The sequence below is a fragment of the Bos javanicus genome, chromosome 12, assembly GCF_032452875.1.
Source record: "Bos javanicus breed banteng chromosome 12, ARS-OSU_banteng_1.0, whole genome shotgun sequence".
Lineage (NCBI taxonomy): Eukaryota > Metazoa > Chordata > Mammalia > Artiodactyla > Bovidae > Bos > Bos javanicus.
Window position 1 is genome coordinate 70,490,831 of NC_083879.1, and position 17,995 is coordinate 70,508,825.

Genomic DNA, 17,995 nt, shown 5'->3' on the forward strand with positions numbered 1-17,995 from the left:
ATTGAAGAAAACACACTTGACTTGTTCACAATTATGGAATTAAACATGAGAAAGAATCATCACCAAAATAGCTCTAGTTTTACTGATCTATGAGGTACAATTTGCCGTTGTTTGAATTTATTTTTTTTTTAGACATTTAGACCTTGCAAAATGGTAAAGTGCTGATAAGATTATATATTTAGAGAACCATACTTCCTACAATCAATATATATATGTTTTTAATTTACTTTAGTGTAGTAACTCCTTTACAAAATCTATTTTTGGGAAATCTGACTCATCCATAGTGTCCTTTTAATTTTTCTGTTCAAATCATACTGAGAGAAATAGCTTAGTTTTTTGAGAGACTTTCTTAACTAATCCTTAAGTCGGTGTGGGGGACACTGAGACCTTTTTGTCCTGAGTTGACTCCACCATCTTCCTCAGTGAACACTCTTTGGAAAGAGTTCTCCCCATCATCTGGCTGTACATGTAAGATACATAAGAAGTCCTGAGGACATCAAAGCTCTAATGTCTAAGAGGCTTGTCTACTTTAGTAGTTGTTTGTTTAAGAAAATGTCATTCTTCTTTCTATATGCACAGGTTCAACTTAAAGAAATCATAGAAGAGCTTCCTGATAAAATGGATACTGAATTAGTAGAATCTGGATCGAACTTAAGTGTTGGGCAAAAACAACTGGTGTGCCTTGCCAGGAATATTCTCAGAAAAAATCAGATATTGATTATTGATGAAGCCACAGCACATGTGGATCCAAGGTATGGAGCTGAGATTCATGAAACTTGGAATCTGAATTTTAAATATGGTAAATGGGAAATATTTAGTGATGTTGAGAAATGTTTTTTATGTGCGCTGTTTGCCCCAAAGACATCTCCTGATAACAATAATTCCAGAAAACAGAGGAAGAAATCAAAACGTGGTAATAATGTTGTTATCAGGCATCCTGAGAGAGCTAGATTTGTAAATCCAGCTCCTGATAGTTTCAAGTAATTTGGCAGGAAGAAAACTTTCCATTGTTTTATGAAAAGTAGTAAGTTTCCAAGTAGACTTTCCCCTGGGTTGGGAAGATTTCATGAAGCAGGAAATGGCAACCCACTCCAGTATTCTTGCCTGGGAAATCCCATGGACAGAAGAGCCTGGTGGGCTATAATCCATGAGGTTGCAAAAGAGTCAGATACAATTTAGCAACTAAACAACAACAACAAAGACTTTTTATACTTAGTGTTTCAAGAGCAGGATTATGTCTTAACTATTGATTATTAAAAGCATAAAAATATCATGTGATATTTTCAAGTCTTAAGTCTGCTTTTCCTGTCTTTACTTAACTAAATGCAATTCTTTGATTCCAGCACTGATGAGTTAATACAAAAAAAGATCCGTGAGAAATTTGCACAGTGTACTGTGCTAACCATCGCACACAGGTTGAGCACCATTATTGACAGTGACAGGATAATGGTAAGGCCCTCACCTATGGGATTTCCATTGTCTCCATTTACCTTCAATTTTTAAATTTATTCTTCCTTGTATAACTTGATTAAAACTTCTAATTAATTAATTAATTCTTTTTTTCCCCTCTCATCCTTGACAATAACTCAAGTACTTAAGTGTAGTTTCAGAATGTACTATTAAATAATACATTCAGTAATTTTCTATTTCCATTTAAAAGTTTATTTGAATTGCTATTTTTTTTAAGGTATCCAACCATGAAAATATTCCAAACTCACAATGAGACTTCAGATTTCAGAGTGGTGCAACAAAGTCATTTTTACTGTGTCACAGTTCTTTCAGCATTTTTGTATTCCCTTAATAAAAACAGCATTTCATTACACTGCCAGGCAGTTGTTAGGTGAAGTTGAAGAATTTCCAAGTTGTTGGGACATTTACAATATGTGCTCTCAGAGGGGAGTCATTGAGGAGAAAACGCCTAATGAGAAAAAGTATTTAAACAGAAAGGATTTAATAAAGAAAATTTGTTACACAAGAATTGGAGGACTGGAAAAATGAATCACTGGGGTAATAATTTTAGGAAGAAATGACTATGTCCTAGGACAGATCTCCAGACCTAAGACTCAGAGAAGAAGTCTTATGAGTCAGTGCTGAGTCCTCCAGTTCAGTTCAGTTCAGTACAGAAATTAAAAGATGCTTACTCCTTGGAAGGAAAGTTATGACCAAACTAGCTAGCATATTCAAAAGCAAAGACATTACTTTGCCAACAAAGGTCCGTCTAGTCAGGGCTATGGTTTTTCCAGTGGTCATGTATGGCTGTGAGAGTTGGACTGTGAAGAAAGCTGAGCACCAAAGAATTGATGCTTTTGAACTGTGGTGTTGGAGAAGACTCTTGAGAGTCCCTTGGACTGCAAGGAGATCCAACCAGTCCATTCTAAAGGAGACAAGTCCTGGGTGTTCTTTGAAAGGACTGATGCTAAAGCTGAAACTCCAGTACTTTGGCCACCTCATGCGAAGAGTTGACTCATTGGAAAAGACCCTGATGCTGGGAGGGATTAGGGGCAGGAGGAGAAGGGGATGACAAAGGATGATGGCTGGATGACATCACCGACTCGATGGACGTGAGTTTGAGTGAACTTCAGGAGTTGGTTATGGACAGGGAGGCCTGGCGTGCTGTAATTCATGGGGTTGCAAAGAGTCGGACATGACTGAGCGACCTCCAAGGGGAGGTCATTGTCTAGCTACTGGTCATATTTGTGAGTGAGCATGATGAGGCTAGTTCTCCATGTGCTGATAGAAGCTGGAGTTATGCTGCAGAAGTAGCAGAAAAGAGGGAGACCATTTGCTCTGCTTCCCACCTTCCTCCTCCCTCTAGTGCCCCCTACTGGCAGAACCTCACAAAGGGCCAGCAGGCCAAAGAGCCTCTGAAATATGATTTGCAGAGACAACTTCTGCATCACAGATGAAAGTGTAGAAAGAAAGGCAGATGGAGACTGAGTGACTGTAGATGGACAACTAGCTAGTCTCTCTCTCTTATTTTTTTTTTACTAGCAAGTCTCTTATACAATGTATCCAGGCATTGCAGACACAGCAAGCTCCAAACTTTGGTCTCTGGATGTCTGTCTAGTGTCTTTCTTTCAGGTTTGATTGCTCTTTCTTCCTTAGTAATTTAATATTTCTTTCCATAGCTTTATCTCCTCCATTTATTTCTCCCTTCATTTTCTCTCTTTTTCTTTCTATTCTCTCTCTCTTTGTTCTTCCCTTCTGTTGCTTGCTGAGTTTCAATAGATTTTAGGTTGTGGCTTATTAAATGACAAGGAAATCATCCCTGAAAGGAAAAACCTTTGGCAGCAAATAAGCCCAAAAGAAGCAAGGTATTTTCAGCCTAACCTAGTCTGGGTCAATGAGCTTATTTCACCCACTGTATAGATACTAGTCATCACAAGACTCCAGAGTATACAATTGATGCTGATTAGTGATGAAGTAAATAGATAAAGAAGGCCTGCACAATACACAAGAGGCAGCAGATGGAGTTAACCAGTGATTTTGATGGTCCACACTAAACAGGTAAGAATCAGGAATAAATGGTCAGTAATACCTCAAATTCCTTATGTCCAATGATATAATGGAACTTTTGACTTCTTGGGCAGTTTCTAGAAAATCACATCCCACCCTCCTCCCCATGCATTGTCAGGTGGGATCATCAGTGGGGACTGAATAGATACCAGACTGTCAGCACTGAGGCAGTGCCTGTAGCCTCACTCCCCTGAGCTGAATATGCACAGAAGTGAGCTCTGTGGAGGCAGATGACAGGAGTCGGGGATTGCCAACCAAAGGGATGCTCTAGGCTCCAAGCAGTGCAGCTGGTCACAGGACAAGAACATCTCAGTAGGAAGCAGGCTTCTCCTGCAGAGTTTGTGAGGGACCGGGTGACAATCCAAGATTATAGAAGAGTGACTCTTAGAATCCAGAGATGTTTAGCATGGAGCATCTTTAGTCACTCATTTTGTGTTCTTGAATGCTAATGGGAAAAGTAACCTTTTCCTTCTACTCTTTACCTGTCACTTTGTTAATTCTTATCTCTCAGCATTGCATTTCTATACTGTTCTCACTTCTTCCACAGTAAGTGAATGATGCTGTGAACTTTACCTGTTTCAAGCCCTTTTTCAGGTTTTTCTTTCACCCTGTCCTTGCCCTCCACCTCTCCCTGCAGCCACCCCATTGTCATTGAAGATATCGTGCCAATAAAAATGAATTAAATTATCTTGCATTGGGTCCATTTCAGTTTTATGCCTAGGACAACTAGCTGGAATATCAGCAGATACAGAAGCCAGCTAAATACATCTTTATTGCATTTATATAACTGACTTAGATAATATAATGCATTTTTCCTAAACCTACTAGAGAGTGGCAAGCAATTTGAGGTTGGTATTCATTGGGGTTGAGAGTTGAGGGATTCTTATCACACCAAATTGAATGTGTGGTTTACTTTAGAGTTTAACTTGAGTTATGGGAAGAGTGAAGATATACCTGGAGATTACAGGAGACTTTTAATTTCAAGATTAAAGGGTTTTAAAATAAACAAGTTAACACTATACATATTTTTTCTGAACACAAAGAAAAAAAAATTATAGTTGTTTGTGTCAATTTGTTCTGAAATATCTAGAATCTTTGATCAAAGCCGTAAATGTAAAGGCTAAGTTGGTAAAATTCTGTTCCTGGCATTTTTCAGTCTGGGTCCCATCTCAGCTCTTGTTGCCTGACATGAGTCTGAGCTGCACTAAACTCTTGCTCCTTTCAACTCTCCCTCCTCTCTGACTGTCCTTTTTCTTTCTTTTATTCCGATATTTGATGTAAATGAGTTTCAGTCCTCAACCCTGCTTTGTCCCTCCCTCATTTCCCCTCTCACTCTCCCTCTTGGCCACAGTCATCAATCTGGGGCATGTGGTCCTCCAGGTCCGCATTGCTATTCCCCATGCCAGCTAGACTCATTCTCCAAAGCTCCTGATCTTATCCTATAGTCTTGACAGATTATACCACTGGGTAGTCACTCATTCATGCCCTGAATTTAGTTTCCTTTTCATTTAACTTCCAATTAGCATGTATTAAGTGCCTGTTACCTGTCATGTACAATGCCAGGGGCCTGAGATGCAACACCAAACAAGGGAGATTGCATACCCTGCACTTAAGGAGATCCCAGTCTCTCCTCCAGCCCTCTTGACCTAGGTTATGCCCTGTGTCTGGAATGACCATTGTCTACCCACCCACCTCCACTTCTGCATGTTCACATCTATCCATTCTTCGAGGCCCAGTTCATTGCCCGATCTCCTCCTTGAAGCTCATACTCAGAACCTCTGACAGAAGTCATCTTTTCTGTTACTAAACTCCTTTTTATTTTTTTCTCTTGCATTGTAGACATTTGAGGATTTCCTTCTCTCTCTCCTCTCAGTACAGGCTCCCTGAAGGCAGAGGCTGTGACTCACTTGTGTTTGGCTCTTCCACAACATCTAGCATAATGACAGGAATGCAATTAAATGTGTAATAAATATTTGCTGAATAATTCAGAAATTAATGAAAAATTTTCTTGTGTTCCTCAAATGTGTTTTTCTGTGTGTTACTTAACTATTAATCTTGAAAGCTAAATCAGATTTGTTTTATTTTTCTGTGAATGTATAAGAGGTACAGAGTAAATAATTTGAGCCTGAGTGTAATAAAAATTGCAGTAGAAAGTAGGGGAAATATTTATGCTTATGGGCATATTTGTTTAATTTATATATAAAGCTAGTACAAAGTCTTCAGTTCAGTTCAGTCGCTCAGTCATGTCTAACTCTTTGCAACCCCATGAACTGCAGCACTCCAGGCCTCTCTGTCCATCACCAGTTCCTGGAATTTACCCAAACTCATGTCCATTGAGTCAGTGACGCCATCCAACCATCTCATCCTCTGTCGTCCCCTTCTCTTCCTGCCCTCAATCTTTCCCAGCATCAGGGTCTTTTCAAATGAGTCAGCTGTTCACATCAGGTGGCCAAAGTACTGTAGTTTCAGCTTCAGCATCAGTCCTTCCAATGAACACCCAGGACTGATCTCCTTTAGGATGGACTGGTTGGATCTCCTTGCAATCCAAGGGACTCTCAAGAGTCTTCTCCAACACCACAGTTCAAAAGCATCAATTCTTCAGTGCTCAGCTTTCTTTATAGTCCAACTCTCACATGCATACATGACTACTGGAAAAATTGCTTCTTTAGTCTTACTCAAAGAGAAAATTGGATTTCTAGATATTTCTTCAGTGCAGAGCGATTATACTAAAGCTGCTTATGTAGCAACTCTTTTTTGTCAGGCTTTCACTCTCAGGATAATAAACTACAACAAAAACCAACTTTTAGAAGCACTTTAACCTCACTGACAAGGGATTCAGCCCCAAAGAGGTGACATAATCTGGAAACATTTACTTTTTTCCCAAGTTTTGCTCAGTGTTTTTAAACCAACTTGACAGTTAATTTGCTGTCAGGTCACTGTTGTCTGATTTATATGATACCACTGTACTTTTTCAAAGAAGGCAATGGCAAGCCACTCCAGTACTCTTGCCTAGAAAATCCCATGGATTGGAGGAGCCCGTCCATGGGGTCGCTAAGAGTCAGACACGACTGAGCGACTTCACTTTCACTTTTCACTTTCCCGCAATGGAGAAGGAAATGGCAACCCCCTCCAGTGTTCTTGCCTGGAGAATCCCAGGGACGGGGGACCCTGGTGGGCTGCCGTCTATGGGGTCACACAGAGTCGGACATGACTGAAGCGACTTAGGAGCAGCAGCAGCAGCAACTGTACTTTTTAGATAAATTGAGTTTGATTTTCTTGAATTAAGAAATTTCCCAGCTTTGAATGTCTGTATAAACAACTCTCAAATCTTAGAGTCTGAAAGCTAAAAATACTAACTAATCATAATAACCCCAAATGCCATTGACAGAATATAAATGATATAGATTGTTAAGTGCCTATAATCATAGTCTAAAACTTTGATTTTCTTCTATTCCTATAACATTATAATAGTAAAACATTGGGTTAGGGCTTGATCTACTAGTAAACTAGAGTAATCAAACTATTTAAATACCAGCCAGTCTTACCACCCAAATAGATTCTCTGTATTATCCCTGTCCTGCCCCTTTTTGAAATATTGTTGGAGTTATAATAAGTTACTGTGAAATGTTGTGTACTAACAGGTTTCCTTCTGCTGCTTAACAGGTTTTGGATTCAGGAAGACTAGAAGAATATGATGAGCCATATGTTTTGCTGCAAAATAGAGATGGCCTGTTTTACAAGATGGTGCAACAACTGGGCAAGGCCAAGGCCGCTGCCCTCACTGAAACAGCAAAACAGGTGAGCCCACTGTGGGGAATTGTAATTAAAATTTATCTCCACAGTTCACTCCTCACGATTTGGTAGCAGGGGTCCAGTAACAAGCTCTCTGTGTCCTTTTCAGTCATACGCCTCCAGAGACAAAGATTCATGAATGGATCTTTACATGTTGCAGGTGGAAGCCAGGTCTGCTGGGACTCTGCAGAAGCAGTGGGGATGGGGTCAGGATGTGTGCATGCACGTGCACATGAGAGAGATTTTGGATTGGACTTGGCACACATTTAGACTCTGGGTTCAGATTCTCACAGAGCACAGGACACCCATTTTGCGGACCTTTCACATTCATTCTGATTGGTGCTCAGCACATTTGTGATACAAGTTCTGTCAAAGAATGTCCAGGAAATTTGAGAGTTTAAGGGAACAAATTTGGAGTATTTTGATTCTAGGAAAATCTTCCAGGGAAAAGTGTAGGTCTCTTCTGTGTTCTGATCTGTAAATAAAACTCCTACCTGATACTGTCACTTTCTCTCCAATTCTTTGTTGTTTCAAGTTAGGTGCATTTGCCCCCCATGCTTTCTCTAGCATCCGGAAAATGAAATTGTCATCAGGACAAATCAGGAGCTCACAACACCTTCACACTGTAGTCTGAATGTTGCCTGAAGGTTTACAGAGCACTTTCTCAGAGACGAGGTGTGTGAAGCACTAAGCACTGTGCATGGTGGGAGGAAGGGGCTCAATGGGTAACACTCAGGTCATGTGGTTTTGTACTGAAAAATTTGGTCTTTGTTTCCAATGCTGAATGAGAATAATGAAGACAAGTTTCAAAGAATAAAGGAAAGAAATTTGTTAATTTGCTAGCAAATGAGTAGGATAGCAGACTAATTTTTTAAGAACTATCATCCTGCCTTCTAAGAGACAGCAGGTGTATTTCAAGAAAAGTTTTAGGGTGCCTATATGACAGCTGTCACATATAGTTGATTTTTTTTTTAGGATAGCTATTTCCATGATGGTATCCCTGGTCATTTTGGTCCCCTGGTCCCAGTCAAAATGTTTCTGTTTTGATATTTTTGCTTTGCTGACTCATGTCCTTGGGTTTCTGTGGTTATGACAAGAGGAACAAGCAGAAATGGCAAGAATGCCTGCACAGAGGTCTGGTTTAAAGGAACTTAGTCACTGTCATGCAGCTGCCTGTAATTCTTTCTGGAACAAGGTGAGAGTGGGGTTGATGGAAGGATGGAAGGAGGGAATGATGGTCTGGTGCTCTTGCCCCTTGAGATGCATGGCTTGAGGTGGGATGAGGCTTCTAACTGTGTGTAGTGAGGCTTCCCCATTGAAACTAAATCTCTGAGCTTTAAATTACAGGTGCGTACTTACTTCTTCATACTTCGTACTTTGCATTTCCCAGATTTTTCACTTGTAAAGAATAAATTTACTTTTGTAATATTTTAAATATATCTTAAAAACATATTCCAAGTATCTCACAGTATTTCTGTTAGACATACTGTGGAAAATTCTTCAAGAGATGGGAATACCAGACCACCTGAATTACCTCCTGAGAAATCTGTATATAGGTCAAGAAGCAACAGTTAGAACTGGACAAGGAACAACATACTGGTTCCAAACTGAAAAGAAGTACGTCAAGGCTGTATATTGTCACTCTGCTTATTTAACTTACATGCAGAGTACATTATGTGAAATTCTGGGCTGGATGAATCACAACCTGGAATTTAGATTTCCAGGAGAAATATCAATAACCTCAGACATGCAGATGACACCATCCTTATAGCAGAAAACAGAGAAGAACTAAAGAGCATCTTGATGAAAGTGAAAGAGGAAAGTGAAAAAGCTGGCTTAAAACTCAACATTCAGAAAACTAAGATCATGGTATCCAGTCCCATCACTTCATGACAAATAGATGAGGAAACAATGGAAACAGTGGGCTTGAAAATCACTGCAGATGGTGACTGCAGCCATGAAATTAAAAGACACTTCCTCCCTGGAAGAAAAGCTATGACAAACCTAGACAGCATATTAAAAAACAGAGACATGACTTTGCTGACAAAGGTCCATCTAGTCAAAGCATGGTTTTTCCAGTAGTCATGTATGGATGTGAGTTGGACTGCAATGAAAGCTGAGCACCAAAGAATTAATGCTTTTGAACTGTGGTGTTGGAGAAGACTCTTGAGTCCCTTAGACTGCAAGCAAATCCAACCAGTCAACCCTAAAGGAAATCAGTCCTGAAAATTCATTTGAAGGACTGATGGTGAAGTTGAAGCTCCTGTACTTTGGCCTCCTGATGTGAAGAACTGACTCATTGGAAATGACCCTGATGCTGGGAAAGATTGAAGGAAGGAGGAGAAGGGGATGACAGAAGATGAGATGGTTGGATGGCATCACCAACTCAATGGACATGAGTTTGAGCAAGCTCCAGGAATTGGTGATGGATAGGGAAGCCTGACATGCTGCAGTCCATGGGGTTGCAAAGAGTTGGACACGGCTGGGTGACTGAACTGAACTGAATGGTATTTCTATGTGAGAGATTTATCTAAAATGTAACTCACATTTCCTCTGTCACTGTTTCACCTCATTCCTTCTTCTTAGAGATGAAGAGTAGTACCTTCCACTTTTCACAAGGTGGGAAGTTGCACAGCATCATCGAGCTGGCTGAAGAGTTGGCAGCGTGAGAATTCAATTCTTGGAATAGGGATGAGAAGTCTATGTTCTGAACTTTTCATAAGTACTTATATTGTGTGCAGATATAGAGAAGCTGTAGTTGGAGCCCTGATTTATTTTTAATTCCTGAAACTCACAGAGTGTTTTTACCTACCAGAGCAGAGGTCCCCAACCCCTAGGCCACAGACCAATACTGGTCTATGTCCTGTTAGGAACTGGGCAGTACTGCAGGAGGTAAGTGGCAGGTGAGCAAGCCAAGCTTCATCAGTGTTTGTAGCTTTTTCTCATATCCCCTGAGCTCTGTCTCCTGTCAGATCAGTGGCAGCATTGGATTCTCATAGGAGCGTGAACTTTAACCCAAAAGTTGAGGTGAAATAACCTAAGATTGCCACAAAACAGAAATAAAGAGCACAATAAATGTAATGCACTTGAATCATCCCAGAACCATCCCCCAACCCAATCCATGGAAAAATTGTATTCCACAAAACTGGTCCCTGGTGCTAAAAAGGTTGGGGACCTCTGTACTAGAGTGTCTCCCAGTCAGAGCTTCCCCACTAAGGTGTGATGATCATTTGTGATTCCTTGAATAAGTAGTCACAAAGAAGTCAGGAATTTATAAACATTTGTTCCTTTGACCTTATGCATTCCACATCAAAAGGACGTGTCCTCACCTGTGTGTCAGTCTTCATTTAAAAAATGTGTTGTCATTTTATCTTTTTCAAAATTGAGTAATGAGAAAATAGACCAGGGAATTTTAGATAGGTCCAAATATTTAATAACAGAGTTCACCACGGTCATTTTACAGATGAGGAAACTAAGACTCTTTGGAAGGAAGATGGAACTGATGTATGTAACTAGTTGTTTTGCTAGTTTGCAGCAGATACTACAGAATTAGAAACTTGTTTTTTCAGCATGTGCTTCAAATCAAGTTTAACATACATACAAAAACAGAAATGGGTTATAGAAATCTCATGATTGTGGTCTATAATCTTGCACCTAGTTTAAAAATATCACTAAGTTGTATTTGTATTGTTCTTTACAATTGTTTTACATAGTTCTCACATGTATTATTTCACTTAATCCTCTTGATAGTTGTTTTTTATCCACATCATGGATGAAGAGATTTGGTCACACATAAGGTCACAGAGAAAGAGATGACAACCCATTCCAGTATCCTTGCCTGGGAAATCCCAGAGACAGGGGAGCCTTGTGGGCTACAGTTTATGGGCTCACAGGAGTCAAACATGACTTAGTGACTAAGCCACCAAGGTCACAGAGGGCTTCCCTGGTGGCTCAGATGGTCAAGAATCTACCTTCAATGTGGGATATCTGGGTTTGACCCCTGGGTTGGGGAGATCTGGAGAAAGGAATGGCAACCCACCCCAGTATTCTTGCCTGGAGAATCCCCATGGACAGAGGGAACTGGGGGGCTACAGTCCATGGGGTCACAAATAGTTGGACACTATTGAGTGACTAAGCACAAGGTCACAGAGGTGATCCAGGAAGCAGAAAGGCTGGGTGCTGCCCTAGGTACTGTGTTTTGTATCGAGTCTGAGAATGCTGCTCCTTCTTTAATTGATAGCCAAGTTGTGTCGTCACCCAAGTTTATCGGGTGGCAAAGCATCAGTTTCTCTTCGATTTCAGCCCTACCACTGGTTCAGGTCACCTCTGCAGAAAACATAAGGAAATACATATCCTGATTCCCCATCCAGCTGAGTATCTTTTAGACATTCTTTCTGCATATGCTTGTGCCGGGAGCCAGCGTGAGGAACTCCACCCGTGGCAAAGGTCATGAGGAAGGAGGCTCGGCATACGCAAAGGTGGGATCGAGCCTCAGGAGTCCCCCTGGATATTCTTGAGCATCTACCCCCCAAACCAGAGTCTGCCTACATTATTGCTTTGTGCTCTCACCTCTGACTTTATGGGGGCTGTCCCCCACCACCATCTCGCTCTCTCTGAAAAAGAGTTAACTTACAGCTGCAATTAATAAAGTTCCTGGGCATAATACGAGTGTTTAAATCAAAACCCCTCAGATGGCTCTCTAACTTGCCTGACAAGTTTCCCCAGACTCCTATAGCTATGCATATGATTGTTTACAGTCTCCCAACCGCAAGAGGCACGGGAAGCTTAAGATATTCAAATAGCTTAGAGCCTCTCAGAGAGTTAGAAGCTGTCAGAATAAAACTAGTAGAAGATTTCATTGATGAGCCAATGCTTGCTGCCAAGTTTCCTCATCCCCTGTATTGTATCCTTGGATGTGTATTAATTCAGTTGGTATGTAGAAAAAATAAGTAGTGGCCTTGGTGTTAGCAACTTTAGACCCTTGAGGTAATAAATTCTTTCCTTTGTTGTAAACCCACTGCACCTCTGCCCTATAGGAATGCAACTTTATCTAACACCTTCGGAGGATGGCGCCAAACTTTAAAATAATTACTCTTAGAGAAAATAAGTCTTATGGTTGACAAACCTTTGTCAGAGTCATAAAATGTTAATAGGCCTTCTGGCCAGAAGATGATGTAAATCACCTAAACCATTTGTATATGATAAATTTGCAGAAAAGAAACCCTGGTTTTGATAAGGATCAAAGACTGCTGACTTTGCATGATTTCACACCCCCTATTATCCTCTATGTGCAACTTATGGTATAAAAGCCCCAGTTGAAAATAAAGCTATTGGCCTTGCTCACTGAAGCTTGGTCTCCCCATGTCATTCTTTCTTTCAATCTCTGGCTGAGTTCCCATCTGGAGTGCGGAGGCCTGCCAAGCTTTACTAATTTTGCCTGGGCTTCTAAGATCCGACAGGGGAGGCCTCAGCGTCTCCTCTCCTATGGGAGAACGGAAGGATGCCTGTGGCGTACATAAGTGCTGCAAACTTCTTGTCTCAAAGTTTTATTGTTTTTCCACGTAAACCAAGTTACTCAGACTCTTTCCACCACTGAATTTTCTTACTGAGCTATCCTTATTCTATTACTCTTTATATCTTTGATTAATATTTAATTAAAGCCAGTGTACTCGCCGATGCCGTCTCCCCTTCGGATTCCCTGGATCTGCCGGGGCTGGACCCTGGCATATTTGATCCTCTTAGGTGAACAAGCTATCAGATTGTCAATTTTTTTTAAAGTGCATGCATCAGATATCAATGCATGGTTCAGAGTTGTAACACTGGGAACATTGCTGCTAAGTCACTTCAGTCGTGTCCGACTCTGTGCAACCCCATAGACGGCAGCCAACCAGGCTCCCCCATCCCTGGGATTCTCCAGGCAAGAACACTGGAGTGGGTTGCCATTTCCTTCTACAATGCATGAAAGTGAAAAGTGAAAGTGAAGTCGCTCAGTCGTGTCCGACTCTTAGCGACCCCATGGACTGCAGCCTACCAGGCTCCTCTGCCCATGGGATTTTCCAGGTAAGAGTACTGGAGTGGGGTGCCATTGCCTTCTCCGCTGGGAACATTAGCCTAAGTCAAAAAGCTTTTCACTCTAATAGAATAAAATTCATTCATTTGAAAAGAAAACTCAACATCTGGTAGAAGGTGCTTCCAAATCACATTTTCTTGACCATGTAGTTGCTTCTCTGAAAATGTTGGTATAGGAAAGCTCAGTAACTGTCTGATTGACCCTTTTAGATGATACATAAAACAGTAGAGAAAGTACTTTCTAGAAATATAAAGCTGCAGGGTTCATTAGTTTGCTAGAGCTGCCATACAAAGCACCAAAGAATAGGTGACTTAAACAACATAAATGTACTACTTCACAGCCTTGGAGACTGCAAGTCTGAGGTCACAGTGTCGGTAGGGTGGTTTCCTCTGAGGTCTCTCTTCTTGGCTTGGAGAAGCCATCTTCTCTCTGTGTCCTCATGTGGTCTTTCCTCTGTGTGTGCCTGTGTCCTAATCTCTTCTTTCTATGAGAACGTCAGTCATATTACATTAGGACCTGCCTATATGTCTGCATTTTAACTTTATTGTCTCTTTAAAGACCCTGTCTCAATATGGAGTCACATTCTGAGATGCCATGCATAGGGGAAGGTTGGGGCTTCTACATATAAAATTTGAGGGGACAGGATTCAGCCCATAACAAAGGATGAAAGCTATCATTCGTTTTCTTCTGTGATGAAGCAGACCTGATTGAGATTTTTTGAAGTTTATTTGTTTCCAATGTGTAACAGAGGGGTCATTTTTTCTATTTGTGTTATCACCAGATACAACCCAAAAGTTATGAAACCCTCATCTTGGATCTAGGAGCCTGGACCAGTTTGAATAAATGGAATTGGCACTTAGCAGCCATGTGGCCTTGTGTCCCCCAAGGTCTCTGAGCCTCATATCCTCACCTGTATGTAAAGCAGAGATTACATCCCTGCCCGGCTTCTTCAAGTTATTACAAGGATCAGATGAAAGAGCAGATGCTTTGGTGCTTTGAGAATATAGAACGTTTTACAGTATAAAAGTGGGATTATTATTTTTTTTTTAAGGCTTAGAGTGAACCCTTACTTCCCAATAATAGGAAAATGCTCCTACAGTTCTGAATAGCTTTAGAGACTCAATATAAATAAAATGTATTTTTAATAATTAGCTTTTAAAGAGATGATACATCTAATGCTATAACATTTTAAAACTTCAGTTTTAAAAATAAATTCTTTAAAATGTATGAATGAAAAGTAAATCACTCTCCACTCCTGTCATCACACAGCTCCTTCCCAGGTGGAGCCCCAGCTCCACTGTTGGCTGTTCTGTTGAGTGTTCTGTGCATCAGGAAGAACTTGTGCAGATATGCCCTTCCTGTTTTTAAGCACAAATGGTGGCTGTTCCTTGTTGTTTTCATTTAATATAATACCTCAGATTATATCAGTGCATGGTTATTCTTGTAATGGCTACATAATATTTATGATTTCTCTATTCCCTACTCCTCATTTTCCCTTCTAATTAACTGTTACCATTTGGTGCTTTTCCCCCTAAAGAAGCAGCTCCCAAATTCACTATTTGTATTTTTTTTTAATATAATCTATCACTTTCTGCTTTTTATCTTTAAAAATTCCACCCTCCCTTTGGTTTATTTTGTTGTCACTTCTCACTTCTTGAATGTGTTTATTTTTATTTTTTCTTATTTATTAATATAAATGTTTTAAGGCTGTGAACTTCTCTCTGCATATTGTTCTAGTTGTATCCTATGGGCTGGTGTGTAGCCCTTTCATTATAGTTAGGTTTTTATTTATAGATTTCTATAATTTTGGCTTTCATTTCCTCTTTGGTCCAAGAATTACTTGAGAAGGAGGTCATTAAAGTTTCCTGGGTATAGAGGATTTTTTTTAACATTGATTTGTTTTCTAATTTACTCTTTATTTTATTCATTTCATTGCTTTGTGATTAAAAAAAAAAGTTATCTGTACTATTTTCACCCAGAAAGTGTATTTGTTAATAATTTTTCGTGTTCTAGTATATAGATAATTTTTGTGAATGTTCTTTGAGCATTTAAAAAGATGAACTATTTTAACTCTCTTTCTGACTGTGCTGGGTCTTCATTGCTGCATGCACGCTTTCTCTAGTTGCAGTGAGCGGAGGCTACTCTTCATTGCAGTATGCTTGCTTCTCATTCTCAGTGGCTTCTCTTGTTATGGAACACAAGCTTTAGGGTTGTGAGCACCAGTAGTCACAGTGTGTGGGCTCAGTATATGTGGCTCATAGGCTGCAGAGGACAGGCTCAGCAGTTGTGGCACATGGCTTAGTTACTCTGTGGCATGTGGAATCTTCCCCGATCAGGGATCAAACTTGTGGCCCCTGCTTTGGTAGGCGGATTCTTATGCACTGCGCTACCAGGGAATCCACGATACAGAGTTTAATTTGTAATTAGATTGAGTTATTAATTTCATTACTTAGGTTTTCTCTATCCTTCTTTATTTTGGTTCCTTTGATGTGACTTGGACTTAGGTGAATTAGTCTCACCTTGTACCATGTTTCACTTTTTAGTTCTTGTCATTTTTGTTTTGATAATTTTGATGAAGTGACGTTTTAGTCCACAAATATTCAAGATTTGGGTTTTCACTAAGAATTATATTTTCCACTATTTTTGAGGTGCCTTTCTTTGATATTTTTAATGTTTCTTGCCTGAATCCAAGCTAGTTCAAGACTAAAATCGAGTCCTCTGTTTTCACTTTGTTTTCATTTGCCTGTTATGTCTTTCACTGTCTTTAAATATCAGATTGTAGATGTGTCTCCTGCAATGGTAAGTAGTTAGGTTTAGCTCTGAGTTTAATCTTAGCCCTTATAGGTTTGTTTTATGTGAGTTCTTTTATGTTATGCTTTCAGTTTTAAGTGTTGTCTTTTTTTTAAAAACTTTTAGTTTGCAGTCTGTTCGTTGTTGTTGTTGTTGTTCACTATTGTATGTGTGTTGCTTTCATTTATTCTAGGGATAGTTTATTTTGTTATTATTGACTCCACATTATAAACATTGAAAACATAGTTCCCTTTTTTTCCTTTCTACCACCAAATTTGTTATTTAAATTGTGTTTTATCTTCAAATATTTAAAGATATTTTAACCTCTATATTTTGCTTAATTTTTTTAAAAAGTTAATTTATTTATTTAAATTAGAGTATATTTACAACATTGTGATGGTTTTTGCTATACATCAACATGAATCGCCATAGGTATACATGTGTTCCCCCACCCCCATCCTGAATCCCTTCCACTTCCTCCCTACCCAATCTCTTTAAGTTGTCCCAGAGCATTGGCTTTGGGTGCCCTGCTAATGCACCAAACTCCCACTGTCATCTGTTTTACATAAGGTAATGTATATTTTTCGATGTTATTCTTTCAAATCATCCTACCCTCACCTTCTTCCACTGGGTCCAAAAGTCTGTTCTTTATGTCTGAGTCTCTTTTGCTGCCCTAACAAGTGTTTTATAATTATTTCATCACAACAATTTTTTGTCTGGTTGCTGCTATTGTTTTGGAACTTAAAAGTTCACTCTTTTGCTCCTGTGGGGTTATGCTGAAATACAAAATTAGTAGTTAAAACAATTTAATTCATACCACTTTAGGATTATTGATTTTTTACAATTTAATCACAATGCCAATAAAAGTGATATCTTTAGATTTGTGCACAAAACACAAAATATGCTTATGCATATTAATTCTTGCAAACAGACATTTTAAAATAATTTGTTTTTACACCTTTTAACCAAAGATTTAAGTTTTCAATTAGGGGTTTTTATTTGGCTGCTTGTGAGAAAACTTCTAAACAGTCATTTTTGAGATCTTGCAAAATCTTAAAAACTTCTTAAACACTCAGTTAGCTTGCAGAAAATTTGCATGAATAACATGGCTTTTAGGTCATGCTCTTTCAAATCCTTGTCTTTAAAAGCAAACAACTTATTAACCTATATTAACAGTTCCTCATAAATAAAATTTTTAAAGAATCTCTCCTTATTTTGAATTATAAAATCTGTAATAATTTCTTCCATCTCTTTGTCACTCTCATCTTTTTTCTAATATAAATTTATTTATTTTAATTGGAGGCTAATTGCTTTACCATATTGTATTGGTTTTGCCATATATTGACATGAATCTGCCACGGGTGTACATATGTTCCCATTCCTGAACCCCCCTCTCACCTTCCTCCCCAACCCATCCGTCTGGATCATCCCAGTGCACCAGCTCTGAGCACCCTGTATCATTCATTGAGCCTGGACTGGTGATTCATTTCACATATGATAATAACATGTTTCTATGCCATTCTCCCAAGTCATCCCACCCTCGCCCTCTCCCACAGAATCCAAAAGACTGTTCTATACATCTGTGTCTTTTTGCTGTCTCACATACAGGGTTATTGTTACCATCTTTCTAAATTCCATATATATGCGTTAGTATACTGTATTGGTGTTTTTCTTTCTGGCTTACTTCACTCTGTATAATAGGCTCCAGTTTCATCCACCTCATTAGAACTGATTCAAATGCATTCTTTTTAATGGCTGAGTAATATTCCATTGTGCATATGTACCACAGGTTTCTTATCCATTCGTCTGCTGATGGAACATCTAGCT

The 17,995-nt window shown here is 39.5% G+C and overlaps 1 protein-coding gene across 1 annotated transcript in view; it reads left to right on the top strand.

Annotated features, from left to right (window-relative positions):
* The window catches only part of LOC133258057 (ATP-binding cassette sub-family C member 4-like), a 395,899-nt gene that overhangs the window by 351,230 nt on the left and 26,674 nt on the right, over positions 1–17,995 (top strand). The window contains exons 30-32 of the mRNA XM_061434396.1: positions 580–752; positions 1,344–1,449; positions 7,180–7,314. Of these exons, the coding sequence (XP_061290380.1) occupies positions 580–752; positions 1,344–1,449; positions 7,180–7,314 (414 nt within the window). The remainder of the gene's footprint in view (positions 1–579; positions 753–1,343; positions 1,450–7,179; positions 7,315–17,995) is intronic.